We start from the raw sequence: 21,380 nt of genomic DNA, 5'->3' as shown, positions 1-21,380 counted from the left end.
GGAGTTGTTTCTGTTTTTCTCACCATAAGTCTGATATATGGTTGTCTTATTTGCAATTTCTGTGTATGACCACGTGCACATGCACGCATGGGTGCGCACACAGCGCAAGAATACAATCTTATCACCTAAGTGTTTCGGTTAGGTTGTATTTTGACAAAATGAAGTTTTATTGTTTTCGCAGTCAGCTGTGATAAGAAAGGCTTCTTGCTTTCAGTGAGATAAATTCCAGGTGTATGGCTCGCAAATGCGGCACTGACACAAAGGGAGATGATTATTGTTAGAAGGGGCTCCATCCAGAAGCCGTGAACTAAAAACACTGCAAAGTTGTTTTTGAACAAATGTTGGACTCCCATTTCATTTGATTGAGTCAGGGTTAGGTTACTCAACTGAATTCACTGGGAAATGTTCTGGGGCCCAGAAGGCGAAGTTGCCTTAGACCCCACTTCCTGCCCAGGAGGAAGCCCAGAGGGTGTCTCCGCTTGTGCAGAGCTGTGGCTTTGTCACATTCCGGATTCTCTTCTCTGTCACAGTTACAAGAGAAATGAGGGCTCAAGCTATCACCAGCCACCCGCTCTGACCCCACCCCTTACCGCACTTGAGTGCTTGCCCTAGCGCCTGTCCACGCTCACGTGCTCATGTGCACACACACTCACTCTCCCCGTGTGCACGTGTGCCTGTTCACACACACAGAGACAAGCACTGTTTTTTTTTTCACTTTCCCTTTATTTTCTATTTTACTTTTATTGAGGTATAGTTGATTTACAAAGTTGTATTAGTTAGACTCACACTTTTTTTTGTTTTTTGTTTTTTTTGCGGTACGCGGGCCTCTCACTGTTGTGGCCTCTCCTGTTGCGGAGCACAGGCTCCGGACGCTCAGGCTCAGCAGCCATGGCTCACGGGCCTAGCCGCTCCGCGGCATGTGGGATCCTCCCAGACCAGGGCACGAACCCGTGTCCCCTGCATCGGCAGGCGGACTCTCAACCACTGCGCCACCAGGGAAGCCCTAGACTCACACTTTTTGATGGTGGTGAGGTGCTCCCTCCCGTTTCCGGTGAGAGGTGCCCTCCACAGTACGCTGCTCACGTGGCCATGGAAACCCGCATGGAGGGGTTCATTCCCCCTGTGGGATCTGGGTCCAGATCCATGACCCCTTTCTATAATTTTAAATTTTAAAAAATAAATTTTACTTTATTTTAAAAAATTTAATAATTTGAATGGTGTTTTTTGGTTTCCTGCTTTGTTTTGGTGGTGGTAATGTAAGCACATCGTAAAAAGAAATGCAAATAATGCCGAAGAGTATACAGTGAACCCTAAGTCCCTTCCTTCCCCTCTTCCCCATCTCTAATTCTACCTACGGACTCCCCACCCCAAGGCAGCTCCTGGGCTTCCCTTCTCTATATCTTACTGGAGATATTTGCTTCATATATAAGCATGTATATGGGGTTGACTGTTCTATATATATGATAGTTTACAATATTCATTGTTCTTTGCCTTTTTTCCCCAATTTATGCATTGAAATAATTTTAAAACACTGATGACTGACAAAATTTAGTAAGCAGTTAAATCACACGCTTTTTTCACTTAGTCTACAGTAAATATAGTTTTCAAGTGATCTTTCTTAAACAATTATTTTATTTTCGTCCCAATTTTCTATCCCTTCAGCTACTAAAATGCCCAAGTAGACCCAGTCCTGCTTCTCCAGAAGAATTTACATTTACTTACTTATAGGAAGATATTTCAGGGGAAAGGGCTGATTTCACATCACTGGCTATAAATGTAGCCAGTTTCCTGTCAGCATTTTCTGGAAGTTTTAACTTGATGAATGTGTCTAGTGTGCATTTATCACCAGAAACTTAAAGGAGTTTGATTTCTTAATTATCTAAATACAGCTACCTCTGAGAACTCTGATAATAAATATAGGTTCTACACCTAATTACTGCTTTCTTTGTGAACCATGCATAAAACTCCTTTCTTGTCAGAGGATATCCAGCAATAAAACAGTTGTTATGACTAACAAAAACGGTTGTGAATGTAAGACATAAAAAGAGACAAGGATACAATGTTCTTGAGAACAGCAGGGCCTCAGAAAGTCCATAGTTCATTCTCCTGCCTAAGTGGACCACAGCAGGCCTCCCCAGATGTAACAAGAGGGCTGACTTCACAGAATTGTTGAAGGTTGTTCAAGTGGTTGTTTTGTTTTTCTAATAGATTTTCTAATTAAATTTATAGAAGTAACCACATCATGAAAAGATTCAGGCATTCACAGGTGTATTAGCAAGTTGGCTTAGATTCTTTAGAACGTACCCATACCTGGCCTCGGTGCGTTTCTCCAGGTGGTTCATGCTAACTAGTAGCACACTTGCTTTCTGTCCTTTCTCACAGAATGTACCTAAAACATGGGAGCCCAGTTAAGATGATGGAGAGTTACATCGCGGTTCTCACAAAGGGGATATGCCAGAGTGAAGAAAATGGCTCTTTCCTTAGCAAGGATTTTGATGCCCGAAAGGCATACCTTGCAGGCTCCATCAAAGGTAATAAATAAATAAAAAGAAGCAAAAAAGAAACAAAAACCCATCCCAGATGAGTCCATCCCAGCAACAACAAAATCCCCAAGCCAAGGACAATCTGTCATTAGACTCTGTTATTTCATCTTTCCATATATTTTCATCTACATGATATTTGTTTCCTATGCAGGAGGGTAGTTCAACTTCTACATTTCCTTATGTGGTTAGAACTCTGTCAGGAAAGCAGACTTCTGCGGTGTTTCTTTCCATATGATTGCAGCTGTTAAGACAGAAATGTACTTTCACCAGTGAGCTAAAGTTCATGGGTCGAGGTCTCCACTGACTTCCATCATTTTCCTTTCCTTAGATCTTAGCAGTGACCTGTTCCACCTGGGGAGCTCAAGCCCCTGACCCAGAGTTCCCATTCTAACTCCCCATCCCTCTCTCCTCGCTGGAAAGTCCAGCCTAGGGCTAAACCGAGACATCAGGTCCTTAAAAGGGAGGAGAGGAGAACTCCTAGGGCGATGCTGGCCTTCTTTCTCATCCTCCCACAGCACCTGTCTTCACTCTTTTTTTCTGACCGTGTTGGATCTTCATTGCTGTGCGCGGGCTTTTCTCTAGTTGCGGCGAGCGGGGGCTACTCTTTGTTGCGGTGCGCAGGCTTCTCATTGCAGTGGCTTCTCTTGTTGCGGAGCATGGGCTCTAGGCACGCGGGCTTCAGTAGTTGTGGCTCGCGGGCTCTAGAGCACAGGCTCAGTAGTTGTGGCTCACGGGCTTAGTTGCTCTGCGGCATGTGGGATCTTCCCAGACCAGGGATCGAATCTGTGTCCCCTGCATTGGCAGGCAGATTCTTACCCACTGCGCCACCAGGGAAGCCCTGTCTCCACTTTTGATCCTACTGTTTTATATGGTTTCTAAGCATCCCTGTTGAGGTGTTAGGTGTTTGTCCAACTGTCTCACAAGGACTTATGCAATGATGTGTATGTGGGTTTGGGGGGGGGTCAGTGAACATTTTTTAAAATTTAAGTTTGCACGACACCGAGGATGGTGGTTCCCTTCATATAATTCCACTTTCTTGTGAGTCTGGCTTCATCTGTGCATCCAGCGTACTGTCCCTTGAGGGAGCAGGTGTAGCTACTGTAACGCCCATCCTGGGGAGCAGATGTATGAATTGATATGCCCATCCACCAAATAAGGTGCTTCTGTACTTATAACATTTACCTAAATTTATTCTGTGTTGAAAATAATTTTGCATTCATACAAGAATAATTTCCAGTAAAAACTTGATTTCCTTGTATAATGTTTAATGCAGTAACATAATTATTTTTGTTTTAAGACATTGTATCTCAGTTTGGAATGGAAACTGTTATCTTACACACAGCACTGATGCTAAAGAAAAGAATTGTCGTCTATCACCCCAAAATAGAAGCTGTTCAGGAGTTTACCAGGTATGGTCTCTTATCATTAAAAAGTGTAACCTTTTTTTTTTTTTTTTTTTTGCGGTACGCGGGCCTCTCACTGTTGTGGCCTCTCCTGTTGCGGAGCACAGGCTCCAGACACGCAGGCTCAGCAGCCATGGCTCACAGGCCCAGCTGCTCCGCAGCATGTGGGATCTTCCCGGACCGGGGCACGAACCCGTGTCCCCTGCATCGGCAGGTGGACTCTCAACCGCTGCGCCACCAGAGAAGCCCAAAAAGTGTAAACTTTGTTGGCAGCCACTTTGGGGCCCTCTGTGTCACTGTGTACCCTGTTCTTTGCACACTGGTATAAACAGGCTGAGTTAGGTTGGGGGTGAAATACCATTTTGGTGTAATGTTTTAGTTTAGATTGAGTAGTTCAAGGTTACTGAATTTGAACATTCTTCTTTAAATTTTGAAATATGAATATTTTGGAGCGGGGAGTTTGCAAACTTTCCCTTGCCAGAAAGTAAATATCTTAGGCTTGTAGCCATACGCTCTCTGTCCCGACTACTTAACTGCCACAGGTTGCATAAAAGCAGCCATGGACAGTCCATACGTAAATGAATGAGCTCGGCTATGTTCCAGTAAAATCTTATGTGCAAAGACGGGCATGGGCCATAGTTGCCTGACCCCTGGGCCATAGTTGCCTGACCCCTGTTTTAGGTAAGTTGTTTCTTCCATTCAATTTTATTACAGACTGTATTATTTATATAATAAATACAGTTTGTTTTGTTTTCCTTGCCAAATCGAACTTAGATCCTTCTTTAAAAGCAGGGGAACTAGTATTTATGCTGTTTACCGTATGCCAGGCATTGTATAAGTCACCTTAAATTATTAACTTTACTTATGACAAGAACCCTGGGAGGAAGTGTTACTGCCCTGTTTATAGATGAGAAGATGGAGGCGAAGGGTGAGATATTGAGAAGAAGAAAGACTTGCTAGTCAGAAGGACCTGGGTTAAAGTCCTGGGAGGCAACTTTTTAGCCTTGTGACCACATAAAGTGTACGTAATGTTTCTACGCCTCAGTTTCTTTATCTGTAAAATGAAGATGATAATACCTGCCTCGTTAGCTTGGTTTCAGGATTGGAAATAATTTGTGTATCGTGCTCAGCATGTACCTTGTCCATAGTGGGCACTCTAGAGACGATCATTGTTATTATGATTGTGATTGCCTTAGATCTTAGGTAACAGGACCAGAGTTTTTGCCCGGCTCTGACTCCCAAACCTTGTATTTTTCCACCCAATTACCCTTTTCCTCTCCATTTATGCTTCTGAAACGGGAGTGTCCACAGCTTCTGAGATATGTAGCAGGCCACCAGGGGGTTCACAAAACCACAGATAAATTCGGCACCTACTTCTTCCTGTTTTATTGGAAGTTTCTTTAAGAAAACTTATTTTTGTATAAAAACAAACACAAAGTAGTTTGCAAGTTTGGCTGGAATTTTAAATATGAAATGCGAGACTTCAAAAAAATTTCTTGCTTGCAGGGCCCACTTTGGATTTTACCCTCAGGCTCCCTCCATGGCAGTCTGCAGAGTGGGCGTTGGGAGGAACACTTCAGAAGCATCCTTCCTTGCCACCATGGAGATCTTTTGAAACTTTACCTTGAGGCTTTTGTAGCCAATCTGACCCAACAGTCGGTGTTTAAAACATTGCATTACTTTACTTTGAAGCCTGGAGGAGGTGTTGGCATGTTTAGGGCTTGTTCTCCCTCTGCATCTGGTAACCAGTTTCCTCCCCCAGAAGAAGAGGGAAGAGGATGGGCTGAGTCTCAGGTGTGGGCTGGCAACCATCTGTGTTCTCACCTTGACCCCAGGACTCTGCCTGCCCTGGTGTGGCATCGACAGGACTGGACCATACTTCACTCCTACGTGCACCTGGATGCCGACGAGCTGGAAGCCCTGCAGATGTGCCCAGGTAGACAGCAGGCTCCCAGGGGATGAGAAGCTCAGCTTTACCAGGGGTGTTTGTTTTGGGGGATTTTTTTTTTTTTTTAAGTGCATTCCTAAGGGGCATACTGATCTTTTTTTTTTTTTTTTTTTGGTAAATGCAACCGTTTTTTTTCCCTTAAAAAGTTTTTTTAATTAAAAAAAAAATTGTGCACCTGAAACCAACACAACATTCTAAATCAACTATACTCCAATAAAAATTATAAAGTACAAAAAACATTGTGGTAAAATACACATCACATAAAAGTTACCCTCTTTTTTTTTTTTTGGCCGTGCCTCATGGCTTATGGGATCTTAGTTCCCCGGTCAGGGATCGAACCCACGTCCCCTGCACTGGAAGGCGGATTCTTAACCACTAGACCACCAGGGAAGTCCCTAGAAATCTTAATTTTAATGTGTTGGGACTTTTTAGGCTTTTATGATTTTATTTTTTATATTTTGTTTAAGAAAAGTTCTATCCCAACAGTAGAAAGGTATTCTCCTATATATTCTAGTAAAAATTTTTAAAGCTTTTTCATCCCCATTTAAGTCTTTAATCTGCCTGGCATTACTATTTTTTGTAGGGTGTGGGTTTGGGATCTGGTTCCATTTTTCCATTTGGATGGCAACTTGGCTCAGGAGCACTTACAGAATAGTGTCCCCTCTCCAGGAATCTGCAGTATCATTTCATTTCATTGATTGATTGATTGATTGATTTACGGCTGTGTTGGGTCTTTGTTGCTGCGCGCGGGCTTTCTCTAGTTGCCGCGAGCGGGGTCTGCTCTTCGTTGTGGTGCGCGGGCTTCTCATTGCGGTGGCTTCTCTTGTTGTGGAGCACAGACTCTAGAGCGCAGGCTTGTGTTGTAGGAGCTCTGGCCAGGAGCCTCGATAACCAAATATACATTTCTTATTATATCACAATATTACAGCCCCTTTATTTCCCAAATGATGGAAGAATTATGGTGTGTATTAGTCAAGGAAGCGAGTCATCATGCAATAAACATTTTTTAAGCACCTAGTATATGCTGAGGTCTTGGCAAGTTGCCGTATTATATAAGACAAGACACTTTTCCTCAGTGACTTTATGATCCAATTGGCAAGAAGAAATTGAAACTGAGCGGGGCCCTATGGGCCTCCCAGGCACGGAGGCCTTTTTGTCCCCCATTTTTTGTAGACAAGACTCCAGCCTCCATGACTTACCCTGAGTTCCAAAGGGCAGATTCGAACAGTTGCAAATCAAGGGAGGAGCAGCCAGGTCACCACCTCTAACTGCAGGAGACTACAGATATCTTCTGTGAAGGTCCAAATTGGCTTCGGCCATTTTCAGCTTCTTCTCCACCTCTGGAGTCCGTCTCCAGCAAGGGTCCTTCTGCCCAGTGCCATTCAAGCCAATAGAATGAGTTTTCGTTTCGGAAGCAAAGGAAAGCTTCATCCTTCGATCAAAGAATGGAGAGGTCGCAGCTGGTGCATCCACGCTCTCCCCCGCAAACCGGGGTCGGGGCTGTTTTATAGGGATCTCGTTTTGTGGGTGGGACAGCAGAGCTCTCGCAAGTTGCCTGCAGGGCTCACGCTCCAGGTGGCAGTGCCGGGCCGCAGTCTCTCTGCACACGGCCCACTGCTGCCATCTTGAGCTCCAGGTTTTTGATTTTGTTGCTGCTGTTTTTTTTTTAAATATATAAATTTATTTATTTATTATTTTTGGCTCTGTTGGGTCTTTGTTGCTGCACGTGGGCTTTCTCTCTAGTTGCGGCGAGCAGGGGCTACTCTTCGTTGCGGTGCGCAGGCTTCTCATTGCGGTGGCTTCTCGTTGCAGAGCACGGGCTCTAGGCATGCTGGCTTCAGTAGTTGTGGCATGCGGGCTCAGTAGTTGTGGCTCACGGGCTTAGTTGCTCCGCGGCATGTGGGATTTTCCTAGACTAGGGCTTGAACCCGTGTTCCCTGCATTGGCAGGTAGATTCTTTACCACTGCGCCACCAGGAAAGTCCGCTGCTGTTGTTTCTTAAATGCTGTCACTTGCTGAAGTAAAAAATTGGTCCTCAAAAAACAAAAAAAAATTTTTTTTTTTTAATCATACTGCTGTGTGAAATCCAAAGTCTGGGAACCATTGTCTTAACATCAATTCCAGAAGTCTGCTAATTCTTGAGTTGCCCTGATTCCTTTAGCATTTATTGTATCAGATCTGAAATTGGGGAAGATGATGCTGTTTCCACTATGCTATCCCTGAGGAACCCGAGTGTTTGGCTATGACTTTCCTGTTGACAGAGACCTAGGGGGGACAGTGGTCAAGAGAATCCTTGCTGCCTGCTGCCTCCTCTGTCATTCTTGACCCAAATAACGATGACTGAAAAGCAGATGCTTTGCTTCAGCCTTCCTCCTTGACACCGAAACCTAGTTTTGGAACATTTGAGTTGCTTGAGTTTCTTCAGGCAATTGGCAAAAATGTCATCTTAATAAATGCCGCGGGATATGGCTAAAATGCCCTGGGTAAATAAAGCAGAGAAGAAAAGCAGCTGATGAGCTTTTAGACTCACTCCTTTCTTGGTATGTTCACAATGTGATTTCTTCCTACTCTAGTAACGCTGGTCCCCTCTGTAATGCAGGTTACGTCGCTGGATTTGTAGACTCGGAGGTGAGCAATAGATCTGACCTGTATGATGTGTTTGTGAATCTGGCAGATGGTGAGATTACCATTGCCCCGCTTGCAAAAGGTTAGTTCTCTGTTCTGTTCTGTTGACACAAGATGTAAGCCAAGCAGTTGTATTTTTTAGGCTGATTCTCCCTTTTGAAGGCCTGCTTCACCTGTTGTGCTGGAGGGATTTTTCTGTTTCTAGAACACAGCATTCATGTTAATAGACCTGACCCTTTTAGGGATACATCTGAGTGCTTACGCTGTACGGTTATATGTTAATAAGATAAATGGTCTGTTTGTCTTGTTTCTTCAGTTTCATATTCAAACAAGGTGTATTTGTTATCTATTGCTGCATAAGAGATGACTTCTAAACTTAGTGATTTAAAATAGCAAATACTTATCTCACAGTTTTGGTGGGCAGGAATTTATGAGTGACTTAGCTAGGAGGTTCTGATTCAGGGTCTCTCATGAGGTTTTAATCAAGATATTGCCAGGGCTGCAGTCAAATGAAGGCTCAACTGGGGCTAGAGAATCCACTTCCAAGCTGACTCACATGGCTGTTGACAGGAGGCCTCACCACATGGGCCTTTCCATAGGGCAGCTTGAGTGTTCTCACCACGCGTCTGCTGGTCTCCCCAACAGTGAGCAATTCAAGAGAGGGGGGACCACAGTGCCTTCTGTGACCTAGTCTAGGAAGTCATACATGATCACTTCCTCCACATTCTATTTGTTAAAGCAAGTCATTAAGGGAGAAGAATTAGACTCCACCTTATAAAGGAAGGAGTATCAAAGTGTGTGCAGACATTTGTCACCACACGAGGGTTGAACATGACTCCCGTGTGGAAAATCTTTTTGAAGGATGTCTCAGTAAGCAGCAGGGAATGAGAGTATTCTTGGGGCTAATGACCAAGAAAGGGTGTTCTAGTGTCATAGGGTCATCTCTGGCAACTGTAAATTATCCTAAATTACAGCTGCACAGAGTAGAAAAGATTGGGTTAAATGCGTTTTGAGCCTAGGACACTATGAGGTATTGGTTTTAGACAGGAATTACAGATATCAGCTTTTGTAGTGTCATTTATCTTTCTCCTAAAAGTGGGAGCAGCTGAATGCCAGCCAATTAGGGATTTTTGTTAGCTAGGTTCTGATAATGTGAGGTTTTATCTAGCAACCTCAAATTAGTAGAACCAGAACTTGTTTTTGCTTTGAAATTACAAATATAATAAATATTCATGGTGGAAAATTCAAAATATAGTATCAGGTCTTTAGGGGATATTGCCTTTTGTAAAGCCGGAGTGATAGAAAACTAGCTGTAGCCGGGGCCACTGAAACTGCTGAAGCGTTAGGACTGGAAAGCCTGGCAACTCCCTGCTGCCCTCTGCTGCTCTGAGTCTATAAAATGGGCTCATCCCAGTGGAGTTTGTCCCTCACGAGTAACAAACAGAAATTTTTGTTAACCTTCTGGCTGCAGAAAATAGCAGTGTATATAATTAATGTAACTTGGGTTGTTGCCTTAGCTCGTTTCTAAGGGCCTTTACACAGTGAATGTTGAGCTGCTTCTGCAGAACTGACAGGAAGTGCTGCTTTCACAATATCCCTGCCAGAAAGATAAACGTGAATTCTCAACTGTGAAGACCTGGACAGGAAAGTCAGGCTGTTTGCTGGCTTACAATCACAACCCATAGGCAGTCAGATTTCATTAGGTTTTGTCTAGAAAGAAAAATAATTCTTATCAGAATTTTGGTTTGCTGGTGGTGTATTTTTATTTTGGACATGAAGTATATAAACCATGATCATGCCTTACCTCCTATTGTGTCACCATATTTGTGTGTAGTAATAAGATGGAAATGGGGGGTTGTCAGTTGCTTTTTGAAAATTCCCTCTGTGTGATCGTTCAAGTTTCCAGATAGATGATTACTTTTCATTATGTAAACATCTAAATATTTTTCTTGATCTCACCAGAGGCCATGACAATGGGCAAACTACATAAAGAAATCGGTCAGTTAATTGTCCAGTCGGCAGAAGATCCAGAGAAATCAGACAGTCAAGTTATACAGGTAATGCCTTAATCTTCCCACTGACTGAGTCTCGAAACGGCATCGCTGGGCAGCGGCTGGTTATCTGCTGTTCACGGGCACAGAGTGAAGTTACTGGGGAGGCCAGTGGGCAGCTGCTGAGATGAGGTCTGCAGGATTGGCCCTGGCGAAGATGAGCCAATGAGTTATCAGGCTCCAGGGAGAGACGGACAGAGGGCGTTGGTGCCAAAGCCAAGCGTTTATAGTGAAAGATGTGATTGCCAGGTGGTGAGAGGGGCCATAGGGTTTGGCGGGGACCCGCCAGCAGCACTGTCCTTTCTCTTCGGTGCTGTGGCTGGGAGGAGTGGGCAGGTTTTTTCCCGAGAACCCAAACACTGAGACTGTCTTACCGGACAGATGGTCATTGCCCACCCATTGCCCTGTCAACATTAGAGGGAAAACAATGTTAGTGAAATGCGTATATTTGAGTTTTGTATTACTGTGTTTTTCATGGACTGAAAGGGGTACACAGATGACTCAGTATAATGTATGATGAGAGTGCCTACCATGTTGTACAGGTTCACAGTATTTGAATAAGTTAATGATGTCAGCAAACCAGGAGAAAGACATGACTTTAAGGCGAGCTCTGCTGAGTCCTCAGCCACCTGAGGGGAATGTCAGTCAGTGAAGGGGAATAAAGCCCGTGCGACAGGTGCTGGGTCACTCATCCCAGGCAGGAGGGGACTTTGGGGAGAGATTTGTTCTAAAAACAATAGCAGTTCCTCAAAAAGTTACACATAGCATTAACATAGATTTGGTAATTCTACTTCTGGGTATATATCAAAAACTGCAAGCAGGAACTCAAATAGATATTTGTGCACCCGTGTCCCACAGCAGCATTATTCACAATGGCCAAAAGGTGAAGACAACCCAGATGTCCATCAGCGGATGAATGGAAAAAATGTAGTACATACACGTGGTGGAATATTACTCAGCCTTAGAATGAAGTTCTGACATGTGCTACCACGTGTATGAACCTTGAAAACACGTTAAGTGAAATAAGCCAGTCAAAAAGGACAAATATCGTGATTCCATTCATATGAAGTACCTAGAATAGACCAATTCATAGAGTCAGAAAGCACAATGGTCATCGCCAGGGGCTAGGGAGAGGCCGGTGGGGAGTTGCTGTTTAATGGGTACGGAGTTTTGGTTTGGGATGATGGAGAAGTTCTGGGATGGACAGTGGCGATGGTTGCACAGTACTGTGAACGCACTTGAAACGCCACTGAGTTGCACACACTTTAAAAATGGTTAACCCCGCCCCCACCGATCCCACCGTCACCGCTGCTCAAAATTAACCATGACATGTATTTTTTGTTGTTTCGTTTTTTATAATTTATAAAGTTAGTCGGATAAACTTAAAAAAGAATAGCAGGAAGAATTCTGGAGAACTCAGATTTTTTTGATACTAACATATTGTGTATCTTCCTGTTCTATTAAAGGATATTTCCCTAAAAACAAAAGAAATCTTCACCAACCTGGCTCCATTTTCAGAAGTTTCGGATGATGGAGAAAAGCGAGTGCTCAATTATGAGGCACTAAAGCAAAGACGATTTCCACCAGCAACAGAAAACTTCCTCTACCACCTAGCAGCCGCGGAACAAATGCTGAAAATCTGATGGTGGGACAGAATGTATCACTACTGATAACTGATCTAAAGCCCTAGCACCATGATTATCCATTAACTGTGTAAAATACTGGAAATAACAAAGAAAATGTTATATTTTTAATGATTTATTTGAAAGCATTGCAATTTGACCTGAAAAAGCACTGAAACACATACGAAAACACTTCCGATTTCCTCCTATCTGATTAATTTCATGCCTACTCTCAATGTTTACAAAGTGCTGTAACCACCTATATATATAACATTATAAAACAGCCTGATGTCCTGGAGTAAGAGCAGAACAGCTCTGTCAAGTTCTCCTGCAAATCACAGCAAATGCGAAAGCCTTCATTATTATAAGTTCCAGTTTGTCTCAGTGTGTAACCACAAACTAATGGTTTATTTTCAGAAAGCTGCCTGAAATTGTGCTTTGTATTCTTCTAGGAAGAACTTTAATTCCTCATGAGGAACTCTACTTTGAGCCAAACTACTAAGTTTTCTGCAGAACCGTCTAGAAGATCATTCAAAAGACCCTGCAGTTGCACTTTCTTGTAAAAGAATTTTTTTTTTCCTTAGCCTTTGAACATTTTGCCTATAGTATGAGGGTTCTGCATAGATTTTATACTGGAGTAGACAACTTAATGATCCATATTTATACTGTTGCAGAGGTAAGCATTTGGCAAACTTAAGCCATTAGTACTCTTTAATTAACCCAGTTGCTAGCAATATTCTTTTGAAAAAGATGCCAGTCCTTATGTAGTAGAGTAAAAGAAGAAAGCCCATTTGGAATATAAATGTCCCTATGGCTGAAACAGCAGCCTTATGTAATTGGTGAGAGAGTGTGAGAATTAACTTCTTGTAAAGGCCAAAACCAGAGGCCAAAACTTCAAACAACATCAGTAAAAATAATTTGGCCACGTATGAAGATAACCGTTCTCTGTTTAGTTAGGTAACTTTTTCATAACTGGAGACCTAAAAATTGCAAAATAAGCATGGGGGTCTAAATTATGTTCTTCTTCTTATATGTGTTCATATTCATTATGAAAGGTTATTTTTCACTCAGTACTGTTGTCCTTAGAAATCTTACCCAGAAAAATGTTTGCAAAAAAGCTTGTCTTTATTGGATCGTTCATTTATTCCCGGTGTTAGACATTTGTTAGGGAAAAAATTTTAAAAATAGCCCCTCCTTGGGTGGGGGCAGGGGAGGATTTGAAATGAGATGATGTTTACTGAGGCCAACAATTGAAAATTAAATCTGCACTTTATGAGAATGAATACTAACATCATTTTTGCCCGTGTTTTTTTTGTATGACTCTATTAGCTAATGATCAAAGTTGTTAAAATGACAAATTTATGATACAGAAATAAAATATTTTGATACTCGGCAGTTTTAGGCATATGAAAAATTGTGCCCTCTTTCTCTAATTCTCCCCACCCCAAACAAACAAAAGAAAAAACCCTTTTCTAAAAGTCAACTGCAAACCCACCGGGGAATTATCCAAAGACCGATCTGAAAGTTAGGCAGTCTGGTTCCTTCCACCACTGGCTCAGCCCTTCTCTCTCTGCCCGGCCCTCCTCCACCCCGCACTTCCTGGAGCTGACTGTAAGGTCCAAGTGCCTTCTCTGAAAAGATGCTCTCACATTACTACTCAGTTATCTGTCAGTGGCTGAACCTCCACTTGGAGCCGTTGCACATTTTGTTACGTTTGTTTAGTATAAGCCTGTGGCTACATGGAGCTGACTGATAGATCACTTTTACTGATTTTGTCCTTTTAGGCTGTGTGAAACATCTTTTACCCAATTTGGAGACAACTGTCATTGTGGCCTAGGGAAAACTGAAAGCCACAGGTGCATTCTTAGAGGACTTGGGGCAGGGTGTGTTGGAAACAGCCCTCCATCCAGTACACATACGTTTGGGTACCTACTCTACACCGTGGACTGCGTATCCTGGGGCTTCCTTGATGCCCAAGACAACAGTTCCTGCTATCAAGGTGCACAGTCTATGGGCACATAGCTTCAGCAAACGGGATTGCACGCGGTGTGGCAAGTGCTAGGCATGATACGAGCACTATGGGAACACACTGGAAGGGCACCTAGTTCAGTTCTGTGAATCCTGGAAGGCTTCCTGGAGAAGAGTGATTGACGTCCAAGTCAGACCTGAAGCACAGGGAGGAGTTAGCCCAGAACAGAGGGAACAGCTGGTGGGAAGGCCAGAGAAGAGAGACCACAGCACATCTGAGGAACTGGATGTCAGTCCAGAGTGAGGAGAGGGAGTGGCAAGAGATGAATAAGGTAAAGGCTCCCGCCTGCCATGGCGAGGAATTTGGACTTGATCCTGATGTACTGGGAAGCCATTTAAGGCTTTTAAGCAGGTGTGGTTTCGAAGAGCGGGCTGGAGATGGACTGATGAGCGACACCAGCAGGGGATATGCTGTTGGGCCGGGCAGTGGACGCGGAGGGGTGAGTTCTAGAGACTTAACAGACTCAGCCCAATAGTGCTGAATGGGGTGGGGCGATGGGGGAGTAAGGCCGAGGCCAGTGATCCTGTCTGACGAAACTGGTACGTGGTGGTGCCGTTCCCTGAGGTTAGGAGGGGAAGATGGTCTCAAGTGGACATCCAGATGGCGAAGCGCAGGGGGCCGCTGGACGTGGGCCTGTTGGGCAGGGGAGAGCAAGCCCCACGACAGGCCCGCACAGGGGGCAGTGGCAGTATGGCCAGCATCTGTGGGGGCACGGATGACGGCAGTCTCAGCAGTGGAGGGCGGGGTGGAAACAGTGAGGGTAGAAAACTCTCTGAAAAAGTCCGGCTACAAAGGGGGGGTTTTGCTTTTTGCATGAGGCAGGTGACTCAAGCAGTTGAAATGCTACGGAGAAGGAGCAGAGCGGGGAGGCTGGAGCCAGAGGGGCAGAGGAGGCCGCAGAGCAAAGGCCCTGAGCAAACAGGAAGGGTCGGGCTCAAGCCCAGGGCACAGCTGACTTTGCACGGAGGAGGGGAGGCCGGCGTGTGTGGAGGGAGGTCAGCAGGTTTGGAGCCAGGAGGCCAATAGCCTTGGCTTTCACAGTGGAGGAGGAGACAGGGTCACCTGCCAATGAGGAGAAAGAAGCAGCTGGGCAGCAGCTGGCAAAGATTTTAAGCAGCTGTCTAACAGGAGTAAGCTGAGAAGGGACACAAGATTGCTTTGGGGGTTGGAGGCCTTCATTGGCTCCCCACATGTACACCTCGAGATGGGCCATCAGTTTAATGCTGTGCCTTGGGCACGTGGGCATTGGTGGACCTTTCTCCTTCGTTTCCCAATACTCAACTTTAGAAAAGTTTACTAGTAAGTTCACAGTATCCTTTCACAGGCTGACGAATAGAAAACTGAATCTTACATCACACATTCATCCCCTCAGCAACCCCGTGTGGTGGGTTAGACAGGACAGCCCCCGTTTCTCTCCTTCCACCCAAGCTTGTTTAACCCTAGGCACGATCAGCCTCAAAACAGTCTTGGCATGCGTAATCGGAAGCCATCCTGTTGGTGCAGACACCTCTGGGGGTTCCAGGACTCTCCTGGCAGGGTTGTCCAAACTGAAACCTTGGAGGAAGGTTTTCATGCAGGTACCAAACAAATTCACCTAAAACTCACCCCTACACCCCTCTGTTATAGAAGAGTTCTGTTTCTTCTGTTGCAGACTGAATTTCCTTTTCAAGCTCACTGCACTGTATCTAAAACACAAAGTTAAATTCTTAATATTCACATTAAGACATCTTCTTGCCTTAGAAGCCAAGTTTAAAAAAAAAAAACAACACAATTTCAGAAAGCATCTATTTCATATAACCTTTTCAGTGATGTCTAATCGATAACAAAGAAACATTAACCTAACTTCTTAAAAACTTTCTTATGGAAAATTTCAAATATAAACAAATGCTGTGGCCCATGTAATGTCCGAGGAGGTGCCCTGGGCAGGGGCCTGGCAGAATCCCTCTTAGCCTTGGGCTCTCTCTGCAAACCACCCTAGGCAGGACAGGACCACCATTCAGCTACGTCATGCCCACCTTGGACCAACAAGGTATTTTAAAAGTCCAGCAAATGCCAAGACTTGCTTGGCGGGGTTTGGGGACGGGGGGGTGACAGCCAAGAAATGCTAGAAATTGATATCTGCTACATCAATAACGTCCTTGATACCAGCAACAAGGCTCTGCAGAGGTACTATGATCATCATGTCTTTAATAGAAACTAAGCCTCAGAGAGTTTAAGCAGATTGACCAGGGTCATGGAAGAGCTGGGAATCTGAGTCCAGGCAGTCTGACGCACCATAGATCATCATGGTCTATAGAACAGCAGCCACTAGCTGCATGTGAGCACGTAAGATTAAATTAAACTAGATTAAAATTTCAGTTCTTTAGTCACACTAGCCACGTTTCAAGCGCTCAACAGCCGCATGTGATAAGAGGCTACACACACTGGACAACACAGATATAAAACATTTCCATCACTGCGGAAAGTTCCATTGGGTGGGGTGTCGCTATAGTATATTATGAAGTATTTAAAATATCTCAAAGGTCTTTTTTTAACGTCCCAGAAACATGCTTCAGATATACAGTTAAGAAACACAGAATCCAAAACTGTACAAGTGACCTGGGAGATGGGATTATGCATAAATAATGTTACTTTGTTTTATACTTTTGAAAATTTCGCAGATTTTTTAGGAGAATAATTTATTTCATTCTGATAACGAGGGGAAGAAAGAGATATATATTCTTAGAGGAAGTCGAAGGGGGACACTTACCCGTCCAATCTGTGGGAATACACTGAAAGAAACTGGCACCATGAGTCCCATGACAAGGATAGTACAAGAAAGCTTTAGGGTCCACAGTGACCACGGACACTGCAGGAAAAACTGGGTCCTGTAAGAGACAAGGTACCAGGGCTTTTTTTAGAGGTCAGCCCTCTGCTCGAATGGTGTCCAATTGTCTTGCCAGCAGCTGCAGGCCCAGACTTGGTTCCCACTTGCCCCACAAAGAGGCGATACTAGCAGCTGCACCCACAGAGCACTCACTACACGTCAGGCCCGGGTCAAGCACTTCACACGCATTTGCTCATTAGATCCTCCCATGACCCTGTGAGGTTTGTGTTATCATCATACCCTTCACACGAACAAGAGGCTGCAGCCACAGACCGTGTAGGTCCCTTGTCAAAAATCTCCGAATTCTTAAAAGTGAGAGGTCAGATTCTAGAGCCTGTGCTCTCCCCTGGGCTACACTGACACGGATGTGACATTCTGACCATGACCTTTGAGAGTGTGGGAAGAAGGTGCAAGAAGCCCAGCCTGGGAGTCAGAGACCTGGGGTCCTGGGGTCCGGCTGGGGCTCGGCCACTGACAGACTGTGTGCTCTTGGGCAAGTCACTTTCCCCTTCTGAGCCTTGAGTTTTTTCATACGTAAAATGAAAGGGTTGTTGAGTCGGAAGAGCCAAGGTGGTCACTCCAGCTTGGACACCATCATAGCTGTGGGATGACATGAGGTCCTTCCAGGCACCCAAGGCCCACTGGGAAATGAGGACCATCTCTCCTCACCAGACAGCAGGTGCCACTGTGCAGGCCTCAGGGGACGAACCGCAGGACCCCAGCTTTTCCAGAAGCCCCCACTCTGAGGCCAGCCAGACAGGTTCAGGAAGACCCCAACCCAACAGAAGTCCCCACACCCACCTAGCTGGATCAACCACGGGAAGTAACAGTTGCCTCTGCCCAGGACACTGCTACTTCCTGAAATGTGCTCCTTGTGTGGTCCTAGCAGGGACTTCCGAGCTCACCACCTGGACAGAGCAGACTGGTTCAGCACCAGACAGGTGACCCCTCTTGGGCCAACAGAATCCTTCCTTGGGAGTTTGTGAACTGAGTGGAAGACATTCCCTGCCCCTAAACCCCCAGGGTTTGCTGTGTTTTTCTCTCTCATCAGGACACTGTGAGGATATGAGCTGGGAGGTGGCTACAGTCACGTCCCTCAACATGAAGAAGCCAGTGTGTGGTGGGAGAGAAGGAAGACAACACCCACGAAGGAGAAGAGAGGACCGTCCTGCACCAGAGCTTCTGATCAGCTGCCACAGGCAGCGTACCCTGACCGTACCCAATATCTAAACCAACGCAGCTCCCTTCTGCCCTAAGCTACTCACTGCAAGTGGGGCCTCTCATACTGGCTGATCCCAGGCTCTCCTCCTAACAGGCCATGTCTCGCTTCTCAAAAGGGATGGCAGTCTACTGATTCTGGGCCACTTAAGCTAATTTAACACATGCTTGGAATGAAGGGGGAAAAAGAGGCTTGAGCAATATTCATTGCATATCAGAGCTGGGAGAACCCGCAAATCATCCACACTCATCATTCTAGAAGCGAGGAATTGAGCCTCAGCAGGTGCCGGGACATGCCCAGGAGCAGATGTAACTGAGGACAGGGCCTGGGCGAGATTCCAGGTTTGCTGGAATGTGCACATCGGGATTTGCACATCTGCCCTAAATCAATCCTACTATCTTAACTGTGATGAAGCGTGTTTAGAAGGAAGATTCCTGAAGCAACTTATTCCCACCTCTCCAACCAGGTTCAGTACTTGACCAGTTTTATACAATTTTGATTGTTAAAATGTTTATTCCTACCTGGGGAGATGAGCATACCTCTTACCTTTTAAAAAAGTATGAGAAGACTTCAGGGATAAAAGCTGAGGTCCCAAACAGCACAACTCTGGATGTTGCTGTGTCTTTAACGGCCTAGTGGAAATGAAAAGAAAGCAGCTTAGCACGTGGAGTAAGACAGTTTGCAGGCATCTTGCAACTCACGACAGAGGCCGGCAAACAGCAGCTCTCCCTTCTCTCTTAGAAAAACAATGCACGTGCAAAAGGTGAAGGCAGCGCCTGACGTGCACGCGTACAGAGGATGCCTGGGGTTGGTGCCAGAGGAACCAGAGACGGGATTTACCTCCCTGACTCCACAGTGGTCTCCATCACTCCCCCAAACCACCCCAAATAAAATACCAAGCACAAGCAAAAGCAGCTTACGGACAAATCCTTACTTAGAACCAGATGGCAGTCCGTTTGATGGAAATGCTGGACTGGACTTGCCACTGAGGACCGCTCCATGTTTTCCTTCCAGTCCAGGACTCTGCCACCGGCCTTCCTCTCCTGAACAGGCCCTCCAAGTTATTCCCACCCCTTCCAGTGGAGGAAGGCCAGCTCCGAGTGCAGTGGTGTGGCATCACACCCACATGTAGCATGAATATGTCTTCCTGTATGCACCCATCTTTTGCTTGTGTAATTAACAATGTGCTATAAAATTTTATTTTGCGTAAACACGTATGTACATTTCCTACCATGTTGTCATCTTTTCTAGAATATACGTTACTCTCTATATTGAACATTTAAACATATGATTGACTGTATGGGTTATATGCACAAAATCATGTGTACTCAAGAGCAATGTCAGAGACTTTCAAGGGAAATTTCTGACTATAGATGACACTTGCATGTGAACTTCAGAACCCAAGCCCTGGATAAGACACAGCTCCACACACAGCACCGCTCAGCGTAAGATGGACAGGCACTCTCCCCACCATTCGCTCCCCTGAACTCTGTTCTGTGCACTTCTGTCCTCCCATAACCCCAGGACCCTGTGACCCTGGGGCTACAGCCCGCTGTCTGGGCTCCTCTGCTGTACCCAGCAGGCCTGTTCTCTGCTTAGGACACTAACGCTCAGCTCACCCGATCCTCTGCGGGAATGTCCTTCCCCCACGAGGACAGAGGGCGCCAAGAAGGGTGGCTTTTAAAATAAACTTTCAGGAATACAAGATAAAGTTGTTTGACTCCAGGAGGAGAAAAGTGGCTGCGGAGCATGCTGTGTTTCAACATCAGTGAGGCGAGGCCAGCCTCACTCCATTTGTCTCGTGTGGAAGAGAAGACATTCCAGACCAGACACCGGTCATGAGGAGACGCTGCAAGACGCGTGACAGCTTGCAACTGAGTAGCTGACAAGGCCAGGCCAAGGAAAACAGCACGGACTAGGCTCCTGAAATCTGATCAAAGGTGCCCTATTACAATCAGATATTGCTGGTTACGCAGTTTCTGAAATTTTAGCCAAAGAAAATAAACCTTTCGGTGACAGGGAAGTGATAAAAGAATGCTTACGCACGGTCGCAGACACTTTATTCTTAAGAGAAAGATAAACACTTAAAAAAGAGCAGACCATCAAACCTTTCTTTTACCCTAAATTGGCCTTCATGCAAAAAAGGAAGTTTCTCTCGATGAGCTGGGCTAGATAAGTGGGTAGCTAGCAGGGCCCGAGGCTGCCTCCCCGCCCCCAGCCCCTGGAGAAGAGGGATGCTGACTGGTGAGGGTGTGGGTCTCCAGAGCCCAGCACAGCGCCCAGCAGGGAGGAGGTGCTGAGGAACAACTTGTAGATTAAACATTTGCTGTCACTCTTCTCTCCAGTTCTGTGAACAGTTCACAACGATACCCATGCCCTGCACTTAAATTTGAGTTGAAGAGAAATGCAAACATATATCCACACAAAGAGTCGTACATAAATGGTCAGAGCAGCATCACATGTAATAGCAAAAAACTGGACACAATCCCAGTATCTATTGCCTGGGGAGCGGACAAGCAAAACGTGGTACAGCCATACAATGGAACACTGGTCAGCAATAAAAAGCCACACACTACTGATGCCTTAAAAGTTGGACGGACCTCAAAAGTCAAAGAATCCCTACACAAAAAGACTGTATGATTCACTTGTATGAAACTTCTAGAAAAGGTAAAACTATGACGATATAAAGCAGATCAGGGGACTTCCCTGGTGGCACAGTGGTTAAGAATCCGCCTGCCAATGCAGGGGACACAGGTTCGAGCCCTGGTCTGGAAAGATCCCACATGCCATGGAGCAACTAAGCCCGTGCGCCACAACTACTGAGCCTGCACTCGAGAGCCCGTGAGCCACAACTACTGGGCCCGTAGCCACAACTACTGAAGCCTGCGTGCCTAGAGCCCGTGCTCTGCAACAAGAGAAGCCGCCGCAATGAGAGCCCACACACCGCAACGGAGAGCAGCCCCCACTCGCCGCAACTAGAGAAAGCCCGCATGCAGCAACGAAGACCCAATGCAGCCAAAAACAAATAAATAAATAAATTTTAAAGCAGATCAGTGTTCTCCTGGGGTTGGGGC

The 21,380-nt window shown here is 45.3% G+C and overlaps 2 protein-coding genes across 15 annotated transcripts in view; one reads left to right on the top strand and one right to left on the bottom strand.

Annotated features, from left to right (window-relative positions):
- DENND10 (DENN domain containing 10) overlaps positions 1-19,517 on the top strand; it is a 45,081-nt gene extending 25,564 nt beyond the window's left edge. For 4 of the 8 annotated variants that reach the window (XM_073793901.1, XM_073793902.1, XM_033842589.2 and 1 more), the window contains 7 exons: positions 2,383-2,531; positions 3,841-3,952; positions 5,782-5,882; positions 8,494-8,601; positions 10,482-10,576; positions 12,037-14,660; positions 18,139-19,517. In XM_073793901.1, coding sequence (XP_073650002.1) covers positions 2,383-2,531; positions 3,841-3,952; positions 5,782-5,882; positions 8,494-8,601; positions 10,482-10,576; positions 12,037-12,213 — 742 coding nt within the window. In that variant the 3' untranslated portion in view covers positions 12,214-14,660; positions 18,139-19,517. The remainder of the gene's footprint in view (positions 1-2,382; positions 2,532-3,840; positions 3,953-5,781; positions 5,883-8,493; positions 8,602-10,481; positions 10,577-12,036; positions 14,661-18,138) is intronic. The other 4 variants (XM_019940086.3, XM_033842590.2, XM_019940085.3 and 1 more) reach the window with 4 other exon arrangements.
- SFXN4 (sideroflexin 4) overlaps positions 703-21,380 on the bottom strand; it is a 33,978-nt gene continuing 13,300 nt past the window's right edge. For 5 of the 7 annotated variants that reach the window (XM_019940092.3, XM_019940091.3, XM_073793903.1 and 2 more), the window contains 3 exons: positions 18,853-18,938; positions 16,971-17,088; positions 13,297-15,906 (listed from right to left, as the gene is read on the bottom strand). In XM_019940092.3, the coding sequence (XP_019795651.2) occupies positions 15,829-15,906; positions 16,971-17,088; positions 18,853-18,938 (282 nt within the window). In that variant the 3' untranslated portion in view covers positions 13,297-15,828. Of the gene's footprint in view, positions 10,975-13,296; positions 15,907-16,970; positions 17,089-18,852; positions 18,939-21,380 lie in introns of those variants that run through there. The other 2 variants (XM_073793905.1, XM_073793904.1) reach the window with 2 other exon arrangements.

This window comes from Tursiops truncatus, chromosome 16 (genome assembly GCF_011762595.2).
Source record: "Tursiops truncatus isolate mTurTru1 chromosome 16, mTurTru1.mat.Y, whole genome shotgun sequence".
Classification (NCBI taxonomy): Eukaryota; Metazoa; Chordata; class Mammalia; order Artiodactyla; family Delphinidae; genus Tursiops; species Tursiops truncatus.
Note: the sequence above shows the minus strand (reverse complement) of the source record. Positions and strands in the feature narration are given on the sequence as shown.